At 45.4% G+C, this 15659-nt stretch overlaps 1 protein-coding gene across 1 annotated transcript in view; it reads left to right on the forward strand.

Moving 5' to 3' along the window:
• The window catches only part of neb (nebulin), a gene marked incomplete at its 5' end in the record, with an annotated part of 75026 nt that extends 59614 nt beyond the window's left edge, over positions 1-15412 (forward strand). Inside the window, 16 exons of the mRNA XM_083642259.1 lie at positions 1284-1394; positions 2399-2512; positions 3548-3652; positions 4745-4849; positions 5342-5446; positions 6283-6375; positions 6849-6941; positions 7408-7500; positions 9193-9285; positions 10075-10167; positions 10664-10771; positions 11593-11779; positions 12175-12267; positions 12858-12998; positions 13151-13254; positions 14505-15412. Coding sequence (XP_083498385.1) covers positions 1284-1394; positions 2399-2512; positions 3548-3652; positions 4745-4849; positions 5342-5446; positions 6283-6375; positions 6849-6941; positions 7408-7500; positions 9193-9285; positions 10075-10167; positions 10664-10771; positions 11593-11779; positions 12175-12267; positions 12858-12998; positions 13151-13254; positions 14505-14678 — 1812 coding nt within the window. The 3' untranslated portion in view covers positions 14679-15412. The remainder of the gene's footprint in view (positions 1-1283; positions 1395-2398; positions 2513-3547; positions 3653-4744; positions 4850-5341; positions 5447-6282; positions 6376-6848; positions 6942-7407; positions 7501-9192; positions 9286-10074; positions 10168-10663; positions 10772-11592; positions 11780-12174; positions 12268-12857; positions 12999-13150; positions 13255-14504) is intronic.
• Between the last annotated feature and the right edge of the window lie 247 nt (positions 15413-15659).

Genomic DNA, 15659 nt, shown 5'->3' on the forward strand with positions numbered 1-15659 from the left:
ACCACGTCCACAGTCCCTCTCTCCTACCACTCCCTTTACTAAGACCACGTCCACAGTCCCTCTCTCCTACCACTCCCTTTACTAAGACCACGTCCACAGTCCCTCTCTGCTACCACTCCCTTTACTAAGACCACGTCCACAGTCCCTCTCTCCTACCACTCCCTTTACTAAGACCACGTCCACAGTCCCTCTCTCCTACCACTCCCTTTACTAAGACCACGTCCACAGTCCCTCTCTCCTACCACTCCCGTTTGTTTAATCCTTTGATCCCACGAGTGTTTCCTTCTCTCTTGACCTCTTGCAGGTCCACCCACTCAGTTTCGTTGGAGTTAGATTGCATGGTTGACTCCACAACCATAATCAACTTTTATTGATAGGCTTGGGCAATATCCAAATTTAAATATCGCGATATAGTCCCGCCCAAATATTGCGATATACATGACATTATTATGATTAGTAGTATGACTAGTAGGACTGAAAGGTTGATATGCTGTTCACTTCCTTTCTTTAGCCTACCTGAAATAAGGGTCTGCAGCATGCAGATTGTGCAATTCTTTTTTGAAATAGCGATATTCAGGAAATATCGCAATATTTCCTGAATATTGCGATACTGTATTATCGAAAAACGGCCCAAGCCTAATTAATGATACGCAACACTCACCCATCTCCCTTCTCTCATTGAACCTCTCCATTGCGTGACTGATACTAGAGTAGTTCACTGTGTTGTCTGTCTGTCTGTCTGTATACAGTATCTGTATCCATTCACATACCAAACCCTCCATCCAGTACGACGTTACCAACAGCTTTGTGTGGAAAACAGCTGGCATGCAATTGTTTTCTGTCTATTTTTGCTGATTAGGCTTTGTCTCTCTATCTTTCATCAAATAGGTCTAACAAGCATTTGAACATGGTAGCAAAGTTTCCCAGATGAAATGAATTTTCCTGTCTTGATTGAATTGCTTTGTTTTCTTTATCTCCATGTCATATCTGAGAACATGTGGTTCACCTTCTTGTCTTTGATCAGCATTCTCGCCAAAGTCACCAATGTCTCCCCCCTGTGAACAACGCGCGATCGATCGCCCAACGATGTGATCGAGGCTTATTGAACATGATCTATTCAAACGTCTCACTGCTTGAAGGAGCTTTTTGGGGAGGCTTGGTGACTTTGAGCTCAGAGGGCGAGCAGCACTGCTCGCCCTCTGACAATTGTACGTACTCACTGTCTGTATGCCTTGGCCTGGCTTGCCTGTGTGCCTGTCTCTGTTTCTTCTTCCGCCCTGTAGAAAGAGTACAGGAGAGATCTAGAGGAGGGGGTGAAGGGTAAAGGGCTAATTGCACTGGAGGAAACTCCGGAGCGTTTGAGAGCAAGGAATGCTACTCAAATCCTGAGTGAGGTATGACTGATTGGGAGCAAATGGGAGTGACTTCACCGTCTTCACCCCACCATCCTGCTCTTAGTGCATCTTAAGCTGACATGCCTTCACTAAACCCCATCGTCACACTAACAGGTCGACTGCGGAGTTTGACGCCTCCTCTTGAACCTGCTTGATGACAACACTAATGTTCTGTAGCTCTTCTTTTAACTGTATCTATCTTTCTCTGAAGTGCATACATTCCAGCTTAAAGCTTAACAGTTGGACTATTTATGAACCTGAACCTGATAGTTTCTCATCATTTTTCATCACACTGATTGATTCTGCTATTTGCTTCACTAGAACTATCTCCAATACATACCAGGGCCAATGGACCCCAAAAACATGTCTTTCTCAACATATTTGGCACTCATATTGTAATCAAGATATATTTGGTATAGATATAGATATCTATCTATCTATCTATCTATATCTATCTATCTATCTATCTATCTATCTAGATAGATAGATAGATAGATAGATAGATAGATAGATAGATAGATATAGATAGATACAGTAGATAGATAGATAGATAGATAGATAGATAGATAGATAGATATAGATAGATAGATCTATATATATATATATATATATATATATATATATATATATATATATATATATATATATATATATATACTTTTTTTTATATATTGATATATTGATATATATGTTGATATATATTATGTATATATTGGTTATGACCTGACAACTTTCATTGTTTATTTTACATTACATTACACAGCAGCACACATAGATATGAGATAATTTGTTGAAAAAAGCTTTTGGTCCTTTGAAGTAGATTTTTGGAGTCCAGTAGGACTGTATGATCCTTGATTGTGACTAACCTTGTTGATTTACCATCATTCCCTTAGGAGTTGTGCTTTTGCAGCCCAGTAGAAATCCCCTTCCTTATATTGGAGCAGTCATTTGTGGTTTGCATGAATCCTCTGCTTTCATCTCACATCTCACCAACCTGTTTGCAGAGAGAGTACAAGAAGTCGTTGGAGCTGGAGATCAAGGGCAAAGGAATGATGGCTTTGGCGACGGACACGCCCGACTTCATGAGGGCCAGGAACGCTCAGGACATCCTGAGTCAGGTCTGTGTCCCGCCTGCTTTCTATTGGTCGGTTGGGGCCGTCTGTCAGTAGAAGGGAATGAGTTAGAAAGACACATGCAATGTAGTCTCTTAGAACAGACGAGTTGGCTTCCGCAATTTTCAAATGCTTCCACCATACCGTCTGTACTTCGTGGGGGAGAATCATGCACCAACCGGAATGGGAAGTAGAAAGGCGGGTTTTCCGCTCATTAGTCCAATCAGAATCCAATATGCCGCATTTTTCGTGGACACACGTGTCGTGATTGGTCGGATTCCGTCGAACTTCTTTCCTGTCTGAAGGTTTTTTTCCCAACTTCCTTGTGCATGTTCTGGGGGTGTAACGTACAGACTGTTTGTCTGCATTCGCCGGATGTAGATGAAACAGTCTGTTTTAAGAGACTACATGCAATGAGGAGCACCTGCATTCTGAAAGACTGCCTTAGGGGACATTCAGACCAAAAGCGTTTTTGGAGCTGCCAGCGTCTTTCTGCAATTCATTCTCTATGTAAGGACGCGCTAGACGTGCTCCTCTTTTAATGAACGCACCTGGTGTTTCAGCGCTGGTGGCGTCTGTTGTTTTTGGAGGAGCGCTGTGGGCGTTTTAAAGCTGAAAAAAGTTGAACTTTAGAGGAAAAGCGCCCTGCTCGTCTTTTTCACTCCTCCTACCTTTTCTCCTCCCGAGGGATTTTCAACCTCTGCTGCTGCCAGAATTGGCAATAATCTGGCTTTCGTGTTGACAGTGAACAACATCAAACAGACAAAACCAGCTGGCTACCGTCCCTGTGGTCGTTGTGTTCTGATCTGTACTGCACGCGACTACAGGGGAAAACAAACGGAGCACAAAAGAAACGCTCCGTGCGTTGTGTTTTGTGCACAATGGAAGCGCTCTCGACATGATTTTCATAGCGTTCTGACTGAAAAAAACACTTTTGGTGTGAATGTCCCCTTACAGTACAGTAGTACGGCATGCTTCTTATTGTAATTACAATAACCCCAGGACTTGTGTTGACTGACAGTTTTCTGTTTCTGTCTACAGGCTAAGTACAAGCACACTGCTGAGATGGACAGGGCCAGCTACACGTCTGTCATCGACACCCCGGACATCATCCATGCCCAGCAGATGAGGAACATCATCAGCAAGGTACAGTATGGTACAGATGACTAAACTGAAGCGCTCCCCACGCTCCCCACGAGTCTGGCCCACTGATATGGCCTGATACAGACATTCACTACATCCCCCTCCACTTGTCTGTATTTTATATAATAGGAGTAGGGACACATTTCAAATGCCAGAGGAGTAATAATATCTTCAGTTTAATTTAAATACCAGATGATTGATATTTTTACCTCCACAAAGGGAAGTTATGTTTTCAGTGCCGTTTGCCTGTTGATTTGATTTGATTTTATTTGATTTTATTAGACAGTATGCAATACATAAGACAAAAGGCTGCAGTGTCAGGGATAAAACGAAAAAGTCCAGGACTTATTTCCATCGTTGTCCCTGTTGTGTCGAGTGTCCCCTGTGGAGACAGGCATCTGGTAAAGTGCAATACAAGTGATGAATACAACATTAAAAATGGGTTAGTGTTAGGGTTAGGGTTAAAATGACAAAAAAAACACATATACTATATCACTATCTAAAAGTGCTTAACTTCAGTCAGAGCGGAAACAATAAAAACAGACAATAATATCAGCAAATCAACAACGCATCACAATACATCACAATTAGAAATGGCAGGTTATGCAGACAGGTTGCTAAAAAGCTGTTTCTTAACCTTTGTTTTAAAAGCCACCTTACTTTCGGTTTCTTTGATTGGGAGAGGCAGTTTGTTCCACTCCACAGCACCGGAATAGATAAAAGATACTCTACCTGTCATTGTTAGCAGGATTACGGAAAAACAACTGGGCCGACACTAGGTGGGAGGGTGTGGCAGGGGCCCAGGAAGAGCCCATTACATTTAGGCGCCGATCCGATCCGGGGCGGGTCAAGGGGGGGGGTGGGGCTAGGGGAAAGGGGCGTTAGCTAGCGATAGGAAGGTCGAGAGAGTCTGGATTTGAGGGGGGAGTGGCTGGGGGGGGGGGGGGGGGGGGGGATGGGGCGTGTCAAGGTCCTGATCCGACTCACACAATTTGCCTATCATAGCAGACTGGAGCATTGGCCGCCTTGGCGGAGGTCTGCATTCTCCGAGTGCACTTTAGTTTTTTTTACATGTTTTCTGTTTTTGTCCAACAGAAAAAGTACAGGGAGGACGCTGACAGGTGCATGTCTCACTATGTGCCGGTCCTGGACACCCCAGAGATGCTGAGAGTCCGTGAGAACCAGAAGAACTTCAGCACTGTAAGTAGCAGACAGGAGTGACTGGTTGTGCTGGTTAGTACCAGAGCAACATGTCTTTAGCCATGACCTAGGCTTTCGGGCCGCTGTAGGACCCAGTGCATCGTGAGTTCATAGGGTCAAAGGTTACGTCTCGTGCCAGCGCCCGGTGGTTCTATGTGCGTCTCCATGTCTCTACTGTATGTCTGCTGTTCAAAGTATTATCTTCAATACTTTTTGTACTGTTCTTGGAATGTCTTTTGTGTGGTGTCCTCTGAACTAATTGAATCCAGCAGTAAATGAAGTGTGTGATGTTATTTTTTGAGACTATAGAGTACATATTATTCAAAGATGTCAATGAAAAGAGATGATTTTACAGTAATCCCAAGCAGAAAGTAGGATAAACCGTTTTTTGTTCTATTGATAAACTATTTTCTCTTGTGACATTTTTGGTTTCTTCTCTTTTTGGATCTCTTGTTAAACATTGTACCTGCATTTGTGCTTTTCTCCCTGTAGCTTCTGTACCAGACAGACCTTAGAAACATGCAGGGCAAAGTGTGTGCTGTAAAGGACACTCCTGAAATGCTTCGTGTTAAAGAGAATACAAAGAATTTCAGCTCGGTATCTACTCCGTAATCAGTTACCTTTGTCTTTCACATTTTTCTTAACCTTTTTCTAATAGCACATTTTTTTGACTTTTTCTTACTTGATTTTGTTCTATTTTTCTTTACTTTGTTTTCTCTCTTGAAATTAAAGTAACAAGTCCTGACATGCAGCCCTTTTTTTCTTTGGACCCAAACCGACATTTTCTTGATGTGGTAGATGTTAACCTGGATAGATTCACGCAACTAACTCTAGCCAATTTGTTCCTCTAGGATAACATTTTAACTTGTTGTTTATTAATGCAGCGCTTGTGTGCTTTTACATATTTTGTGCACTGTACCATGGTGTTGTTGTGTATGTATAATGCATAATAGACAGAAAAATGTGTTATTTTATGTTTGTTTTATATGTCTATTTATGTTTGTCTCAATGCGTTTTTCCCACGGCGCTGGGCCAGCAGGCCCTGCCGGGGTCAGAAGATGGCAAAGTCAGGACACCCAATCAGTCACTCACTCACTCAGTCAGTCACTCATGGGCGTTTAGTGAGGCTAGGGAATAGGGGCCGTAGCTAGGGATAGGAAGGTGGTAGAGAGTCGGGATTCGCGGGGTGGGTAGGAGGAGTGGCTTGGGGGATGTGGGTGGAGGGCTAGGATGGGGGGGGGGGGGGGGGGCTATAGAAAAGGGGCTGTACCTAGGGATAGGAAGGTGGTAGCGAGTCGGGATTCGCGGGGTGGGTAGGGGGTGTGGCTAAGGGGATATCTCAAGCAGATGTGTGGATCCAGTATACCTAATTATCCAAGAGGTCAAATCAGGCTAACCATTGGTTGCTGCTTTCACTCCTCGTCTTGTTAAAGATTCAGTACAAAGAGGATTTGGGAGGAGGAACAGCTGTGCCCGAAACCCCCGAGATGGAGAGAGTTAAACGCAACCAGCGCAACATTAGCACGGTACTCCATAGAGTCACCCTGCCTTCCTCCCTCTCCTGCACTCCTCCTCTCATTCTCAATCAGTCCTTCCTCCATATTCCTCCCCTATAGTGTTCAACCATCAAACCTGCAGCTGACCTTAACATGTCATCCCTGTTCAAATCACAGCCACGCAATGCAGCATTCTAAAGGATTTGCCATGTTTTGTTTGAACTGCTTTGAGGAGTTTCTGTTCTCTCATGATAACTCATTCACTCTAAGCCCTAAAGCAATGTGCTAAAATGAATCATCCATGTTGAAAACATAAAGCGGGTGTATTTCACGACATTACCTAATGCCATCGCAACTACCACTGAAAAACAATATTATAAAGTCTTTATTGACAGTTGTTCCAATGTTTATGCTGTCGTTGTGTGTGACTGGATGGACGTGTCTATGTGCTTTGTGTTTGTCCCTGTCTCACTCTGTACCTTTGTAACTGATGGAACGGGCAGATACAATACAAGGACTCTCTGGGTCAGGGCACGGCCATACCAGATCTCCCCGAGGTGAAGCGGGTCCGAGAAACCCAGAAGAATATCAGCTCGGTAGTGAAACAGAACCACGAGTGACCCTACCGCTCCCTGTCATCCTCCTTTAGCCAGTCCCCCCTCTACCCTCTGACCTGTCATAATGTGCCCAACACACAAGATATTCAAAAGTATTTTGTTTCAGTGTTTTTGGTACTGATTGTCTCTCCTCCGACCATCCTAACTAAGATCCATAAATCACTCCTTTCCACCATCCTTGGTTGATGATTTGATTTTAAATTTGAATTTTCCCTTGGATTTGTTATTTTATCTTTATTATTATTATTATTATTATTATTATTATTATTATTATTATTATTATTATTATTATTATTATTATTATTATTATTATTATTATTATTATTATTAATATTAATATTAATATCCCCACCCCCCAGCATTTCCTTCCCTCCCAAATGAAAACTAATCTGCATCTGAGTGCAATGTTTTTTCACCAGCTTTGATTGTTTTGTCTCATTCAAAGCTTCTGTACAAAGAGGGCTTGGGGCAAGGCACTTCGATATCAGAGACCCCGGAGATGGAGAGAGTTAGACGCAATCAGCACAACATTAGCACGGTACTCCACAGCGTGACCCTGTGTCCCCCTGTACTGTAGACCTCTCATTCATTTGCCCCTGTCCACCCCCATCTACAGTACCCCCACTCCCATCTACACTACCCCCACCCCCATCTACACTACCCCCACCCCCATCTACACTACCCCCACCCCCATCTACACTACCCCCACCCCCATCTACACTACCCCCACTCCCATCTACACTACCCCCACTCCCATCTACACTACCCCCACTCCCATCTACACTACCCCCACCCCCATCTACACTACCCCCACCCCCATCTACACTACCCCCACTCCCATCTACACTACCCCCACTCCCATCTACACTACCCCCACTCCCATCTACACTACCCCCACTCCCATCTACACTACCCCCACCCCCATCTACACTACCCCCACCCCCATCTACACTACCCCCACCCCCATCTACACTACCCCCACTCCCATCTACACTACCCCCACTCCCATCTACACTACCCCCACTCCCATCTACACTACCCCCACCCCCATCTACACTACCCCCACCCCCATCTACACTACCCCCACTCCCATCTACACTACCCCCACCCCCATCTACACTACCCCCACCCCCATCTACACTACCCCCACTCCCATCTACACTACCCCCACCCCCATCTACACTACCCCCACTCCCATCTACACTACCCCCACCCCCATCTACACTACCCCCACCCCCATCTACACTACCCCCACTCCCATCTACACTACCCCCACCCCCATCTACACTACCCCCACTCCCATCTACACTACCCCCACTCCCATCTACACTACCCCCACCCCCATCTACACTACCCCCACCCCCATCTACACTACCCCCACTCCCATCTACACTACCCCCACTCCCATCTACACTACCCCCACCCCCATCTACACTACCCCCACCCCCATCTACACTACCCCCACCCCCATCTACACTACCCCCACCCCCATCTACACTACCCCCACCCCCATCTACACTACCCCCACCCCCATCTACACTACCCCCACTCCCATCTACACTACCCCCACCCCCATCTACACTACCCCCACTCCCATCTACACTACCCCCACTCCCATCTACACTACCCCCACCCCCATCTACACTACCCCCACCCCCATCTACACTACCCCCACTCCCATCTACACTACCCCCACCCCCATCTACACTACCCCCACTCCCATCTACACTACCCCCATCTACACTACCCCCACCCCCATCTACACTACCCCCACCCCCATCTACACTACCCCCACTCCCATCTACACTACCCCCACCCCCATCTACACTACCCCCACTCCCATCTACACTACCCCCACCCCCCCATATCCTTAGAAGTCCACCTGATCTCTACCTTTTAACTTCATCGCATCAAACCCACCTTGTAGCAGAGATAACACTAATGGTCAAGTAAACCCCACTGTTCTTCTAATAGAACAGGTTATTCAAATAACACCATGACATCTAGATCTGAAATGTGTAGGACTGGTAACAGTATATAATACTCTACATTCTCAGACCAGGTTTATTCTGTGTGCCATTCAGTGCCGTGTGTGTGTGTGTGTGCGTGTGCGTGTGCGTGTGTGTGTGTGTGTTATCTCTCTGTATCCTCTCCACTGTCTGTGATTGACGCCAGCTCTGTATTCTCCCTTGGTTTTCTCTGCACGGAACCCGAACCATCCATTGGGTAGATAAAGTACAAGGACTGTCTGGGTCAAGGCATAGCCATACCGGATCTCCCCGAGGTGAAGCGGGTCAGGCAAACCCAGAGGAACATCAGCTCGGTAGTGGAACAGAGCCGAACCACGCGTGGTGTTCCTAACCGTAGAGAGTGGCTGACGCCCCTCAAAAGCCCCCGGTTTGCTTTACCCCTCCCCCCCCCCCCCCACCAGCATCTCTCACCAGTCACCAGTCATCTCATCTAGCCTCATCAAAGGTGCAGACTACAGTTTCCAGAGCTCCAGCCCTGCCATCAGCACCACTTTGACCCTAATCCATCCATCCATTCCTCTTCTTCTTTCTTCCCTTACGCTTTCAACTCATCTATAAACTTCACTCCATCTACCCCTCAAGCCCAGTCTCACCCTCCTCTTTGGCCTGTGATGCTGCCCAAAGATCCCCCCTTCCCCACACCATATCTTTCTTAACCCACAGCCCAGCGTTCCACCCATAAAGCTGCTGTGTGCCGTTCTGTTCATTCTCCCCTCACAGTGTTCAGCGACAAGCTAGATTTCCTGCTGAAGTGTGCAAAGTGTGTGGGTTCATGCCATGGTGTGTTTCTTACAACAGAGATCCTGGCTGTTCTACAGGTTTTTACCAGGATGAATCTCGCCATAGGACCAATTTCTCAGACACCGATTAAACTTATTTCCAAGACTGGAATGCAACAAATATCTTACTAGTCTGAAGGGTCATCGTGATGTTTTCTGGGGAAATCTCCTGGGAAGACTGCATTGGCAGCATTCTGTGTCTAAAAGAGTTTGATGTCTCTGAAAGCAGTCCTATGGGTGTGAGATCTGTGTACCGTCCAGTGTCTCATTGTCCCCTTGGGGTGCTGTGCTTCTGTCCTGTAGGTGTTGTATAAGGACAGTTCAGCCAAGGGAACCCCCGTGGTGTTTACTCCAGAGATGGAGCGAGTCAAAAGGAACCAAGAACAAATTAGCTCGGTACCTCCAGAACCGCCCGAGAACGTGTTCTTGAACAGTAGTGTCCCGTGTTAACCCCCCCTCCTTACTGACTTGTCCTCTGGCTCTAGTTAATCATATTAACTCTATTATTACAGTATTCCCCTCGTGCGCTCTCTTCTCAATGTGTTTAATACCAGCAGCTGAGATGTGTTTGTGTACATCATCGCTGCTAACATCTTGTGTTGTTGAGACTACTCCTCATCTTCTTCCCCTGCCCTCCTCCTGCTGTTGATTGGAATACACATTTTGTTTCATATAATATTATAATATTTCACCCTCTTAATACAAATCTCCCTTCTAATTCATTTGTCTGATTTATCCCAATAATGTCCCACCCCCTTCTGTCAGCCTCCTCCCCCCCCCGCCCTGTGTGTTACTGTCACCATTCAGTCTCTGCCACATCCTTTGTGCGGTGTTATTACTGCATGTTGGCGCTCACCGTGTGTCCTTGCTCCTTCCCCCACCTGTCCACTAGGTGCTGTACTCTGACAGTTTCCGTAAGCAGGTGCAGGGCAAGGCCGCCTTCGTTCTGGACACACCTGAGATGAGACGCGTCAGGGAGACCCAGCGCAACATCTCCGGAGTGAGCTGCTGCTTCCTTTACTTTGGCTATACTGAAAAGAAGGGCTTCCGCACACTTAAATCTACGCTATAGTTCACTTTAAATGTGAGCTTTGGGTCTATGAGACCTTCATCAGAGCATACATGGGTATTGGGTACATGGAGGTCTCATAGACACAAAGCTCAGAAGTATTAGTTAGTAATTAGTAATTATTAGTGAACTAATCTATGAACTGCCTAGATTTAAGTGTGCGGAATCCTTTCTTTTATTTTTGACTCATTGATGCTTCCAGCACCTTAACAAAGATTGAGCCGGGTGAAGTGGTAGTCTTCCTACATTACTTTGGCTATACTTTGTTTTCACTTGAGCTAGTTTAGTCTGTTTCTGTGCCTCAGGGCAGTTCAGTTGAGACTAGAATCAAGAGGAAACCCTTGAATCTGTGATGTCACTGGGACGTAAAATCCGGTGCTGCTCCACAGACAGTGCATGGGCCAGTGAGGTTGAAGCTATAAGTTGCTAAGTTGAGTTGTCACACCAAAATTAAGTTTATATTCAAGCATCGCTAACTGGTATGAACCACAATTAATCCTCATTTGGGTGCAACAACTCACACACACACACACACACACACACACACACACAGAATAGGGATGAAAAAAGGCAGTGCCACAGTCGTCTATGGGATAAGTGCTAGATTTGTCTCGTTTCTAACTCTAAGAGTGGCGCATGTTCACAAGTGACTGTGTGACTGAACTGTCCAAGGAGCACAGGAATAACATGTGGATTCTTAAACTGGGTGACATTCCCCTTGAAAGCCATGTGCCGTGTGCCGTGTTCACCAGGTGAGATACCACCAGGACTTTGAGAAGAGCAAAGGCAGCTTCACCGCCACCACCACCGACCCCACCATAGAGCGCGTGAAGAAGAACACCCAGGAGTTCAGCGACATCAACTACCGCGGCATCCAGAGACGCGTGGTGGAGATGGAGAGGAGACGCGCTATCGAGCACGATCAGGAGACCATCACCGGTACAGTCACACACACACACACGTGCGCACACACACCACACACACACACACACACACACGCACACTGACACTGTATATCCATCCATGTATTTCCAAACCATCTAAAATGACATGACATTCCTTCTCAAGTAACCACAGCTAGAAACTACAGCTAGCAAAATGATTCCACAAGCAATTTGAGTTGTAGAGAAATGTTCCAATGCGACTGCATTGAATTGCCACCGGCATTTCAGAAGTGTACTTCTAAAGCGACCTTATGAAAATACTGTAGGTGTGTTGGATAAACAAATGTATAAACACACATAATACCATACATATATCCAGACTCAGACTGTAATATTTTGATGGTGGTAATAATTATTTGACTGCTCCTGTCGCTCACTCCGTGCCCTCAGATCTGCGTGTGTGGCGCACAAACCCCGGGTCTGTGTTTGACTACGACCCTGCTGAGGACAACATCCAGTCCAGGAGTCTGCACATGATGTCAGGTGAGTTCAACCAGCACACCCTGAGGAACTACGAAGGATTGCCTCATAGGGTTAATGAAATGTCCATTAGTTTAGTTTTGGTTCGAGTTGATTTTAGTTTGGTTCAGTTGACTTATGTCCAGCTGTACAGTGATACAGTGTTAAAAACACAGATGAAACACAACTATAAAAACACAGAAAGAAGAGAGAAGTTTTTGTTTTTGTGGCCGAATACACCTTGTTAATGAGAGAGGTCAGAAGAGAACGGGCAGACTGGTTCAAGCTAACAGAAAGGCCACAAATGCTCCAATAACAGCTTTTTATACAAGTTTTAGCCTCAATGATAAATGGGCTACTATAGCAACAGATGACCAACCAGTACTAGATAGGTGTACCAAATAAAGAGGCAGGTGAGCGTATATCGTAAATGTTACAACATCTGACATACTTTACTTTACTTTATTTGTTTTTTGATTTAGCACAAGGCTAGTGATGGAGAAAATTTTTCTCCATCAGCTAGTTTCCATCGGTAGTCCCCAAAACACATTGTAACTGTTTTTCAAATGAATCCTTATGGAAACACTGTCTAACCTTTGGCCTTGTTCTGTCAGTCCAAGCCCAGCGTCGCAGCAAGGAGCACTCCCGCTCCACCAGCGCAATGAGCGGTCCGGCTGATGAGAAGTCTGAGGTGTCCCAGGACGCGGACCACCACTTGTCCCTCTACAGCAATGGCTTCGGAGCCACCTCTACTGGTACGGCTTCAGCGTCACCATCATCATCATCATCTGCACATTTTGATGAGGGTGTCAGTGAACCCTGAGCATCGAACTGTTGTTGGTATGTCAGCAAGTCACACAGAATGTGCCTTAAATGTGGTTTTGTGCTGCTTGCCCCCCGCCTGCAGGCTACCAGGTTGCTAAGACTGTGGAGCTGCAGCAGAGGTCATCATCAGTGGCCACCCAGCAGACCACCGTCTCCTCCGTCCCATCACACCCCTCTACCACTGGAGTTAGTATCCTCGACCCCCCCCCCCCCCCACACACACACACACACACACACACACACACCCAGGTCATCTAGTTTCATATGATACCAGAAACTTCACTCTGGCGTTAAAACTAAGCCCGCTCCAGCCATTTGATTTGTATAACTATGAAATCAGGATTATCAGGAGAAATGACCATTTAGGAGCACAGCAGGAGAAAGGGCTAAAAATAAGGACTCTTGTGAAAATCAGCTGTGTTGGCAGGTATGCACTATAGACTAAAGGCTCACAGCCACTGCACACAGCTTAAACTCACATTTAAAAGGAGGCATTTGCTAACATACAAATGGACTGAAGAGATCGCCAACAAAGCAAACATGGCCGTGGTCATTGTCATGGAAACCAGGCCTGAGTTGTGAAAGTATCTTTTAGTGTCTTTATTGTCTGATGCCATGTGGTTATGTGTGAGCTCAATTAGTTATTTTATGGCCTAGCCACAGAAAATGGAGAAGCCAGATGCAGACAGAAGATTTGAGGTACGGGGGGGGGGGTTGCAGACAGACAAAACATTACAGAAGGTGGAAAGGCACATGAAAACTGACGTGGGGATTAGTTACGAAAATAAACTTCGAATTCTGAGTTTAATGTCTAAGAATTCTGAAGGGGGAAAAAGTCAGAATTCTGACAAAAGTCAGAAGACTTCTGAGATTAAAGTCAGAATTTTGAGTTTAATGTAAGAATTTTCTGAAAGACAGAATTCTGAGATTAAAGTTAGAATTCTTAGAATTAAAGTTTACTGGTCAATAAAAGCCAAACTATTTGACCTATCAATAACCTTCATATGACTTTGAAAGAGGAGGTTCCTGATATTCTGCATACACAAGTTTCGTGTGAATTGGATGAACGGCCTAGGAGGAATTGCGAAAAAGGTGTTTCTTAAATCATTAAAAATGGCGGACAAACAATATGGTGGACATTGAAAGTGATATATAGGTTGGACTCGGCACCTTCCAAAGAATCTTTGGGCACAAGAATGTTCAGTCTATGCCGGTCAGTGTCTAGCCACACTGTTTAGAAGTTATTCACTGAAATGTAAAATTGCTTGTTTTAGCGCCCCCATCTGGCCAATATGCTTGGGCTGCCTTCATCAGATTTAGGATTTATACAAGCATCAGTTCAGAACACTCACTTCAGAACTCTACCAGTTACATCACCATCATACACATGCACCTCTGACTGAATTATGTCACTCTTCTCGCCCCCCCCCCCGCAGAAAACTGTGCGTGCCATGTACGACTACGGTGCAGCTGACAGTGACGAGGTGTCCTTTAAGGATGGTGATGTCATCGTGAACGTGCAGTCCATCGACGAGGGATGGATGTACGGTACCGTGCAACGCACCGGCAAGACCGGCATGCTGCCAGCCAACTACGTTGAGGCAGTTTAAAGACAAAGCCCGCCCATCCTCCCTCATCCTCCCTCAGGAGTGGGCGAGACGCATCCACAGGGCAAGCTGATTGGTCGTCCCCCTGTGGTCGGATCTGTGGCTTACTGCAATGTGTAGCTTTTAGATTCTTGTAGCTCTGTAATTGTCTTTTCATTGTATTGTGAGTGTACTTTGTGGGTCTGTTTCCTCTGTTGCCTGTGGATGTGACGTAAGCACCTGAAAGAAATATGAGATACATATGAATACTTCTGAATATACATACCATACCTATTATGAATGATAGGCTATTGTAGAGTGTTGAAGCAGCTCCAAGGCCCTGCCTAGGAAGAATAATATCACTTAGTTCCCAGCCCATTATTTTGTAAATTGCAAATCCACCTTATTTAATATATATATGAAACATATTTTTGTCAAAGTTGTATCAAGAGAGAGAGAACTTTCTCATGAAACAATGGGCTCATGCAGTTTAAACTATGTCTGTAATAGAAATGTGAAACGTATGAAGTTAAAAGGTCGCCACCTAAGACAAGCGCATAGAAATTATATGAAAAAAGAAACCCTGGAGGAGGCATCTATCTACCATCTATCTCCTCCATGATCAAGCCAGTCCTGAAGAGTTGTATGAGACAATCCCCAGTCTTCCCTCCTTTACTGAAGGCTGGCCACTAGTAGAATGTGTGTTTTGTTTCTTCCGATTACCTACATGTAGGTTTTGGGGTAAGGGAAGTCCTATACCTTTAATCAGTAGCTAATAAAGCACACCAAGCTCCTGCAATACTCTGCCTCCTTCTTACCCCTGTTCTACCACTCCATTTTAATTCTGAATAGGTCTTAGTATCCACAGTAGTGTTTACCAGGGTTCCTACACATTTTCCATTTCAAAATTCCATACTTTTCCAGACACTAATTGCCAGACTTCTCTGTCAGACCAATGGCTTTCCTGTGGCTAAAAGTTACAACTCTCAAAAAATGTTTCTATTA

The sequence above is a fragment of the Poromitra crassiceps genome (genome assembly GCF_964638095.1).
Source record: "Poromitra crassiceps genome assembly, chromosome: 8".
Classification (NCBI taxonomy): Eukaryota; Metazoa; Chordata; class Actinopteri; order Beryciformes; family Melamphaidae; genus Poromitra; species Poromitra crassiceps.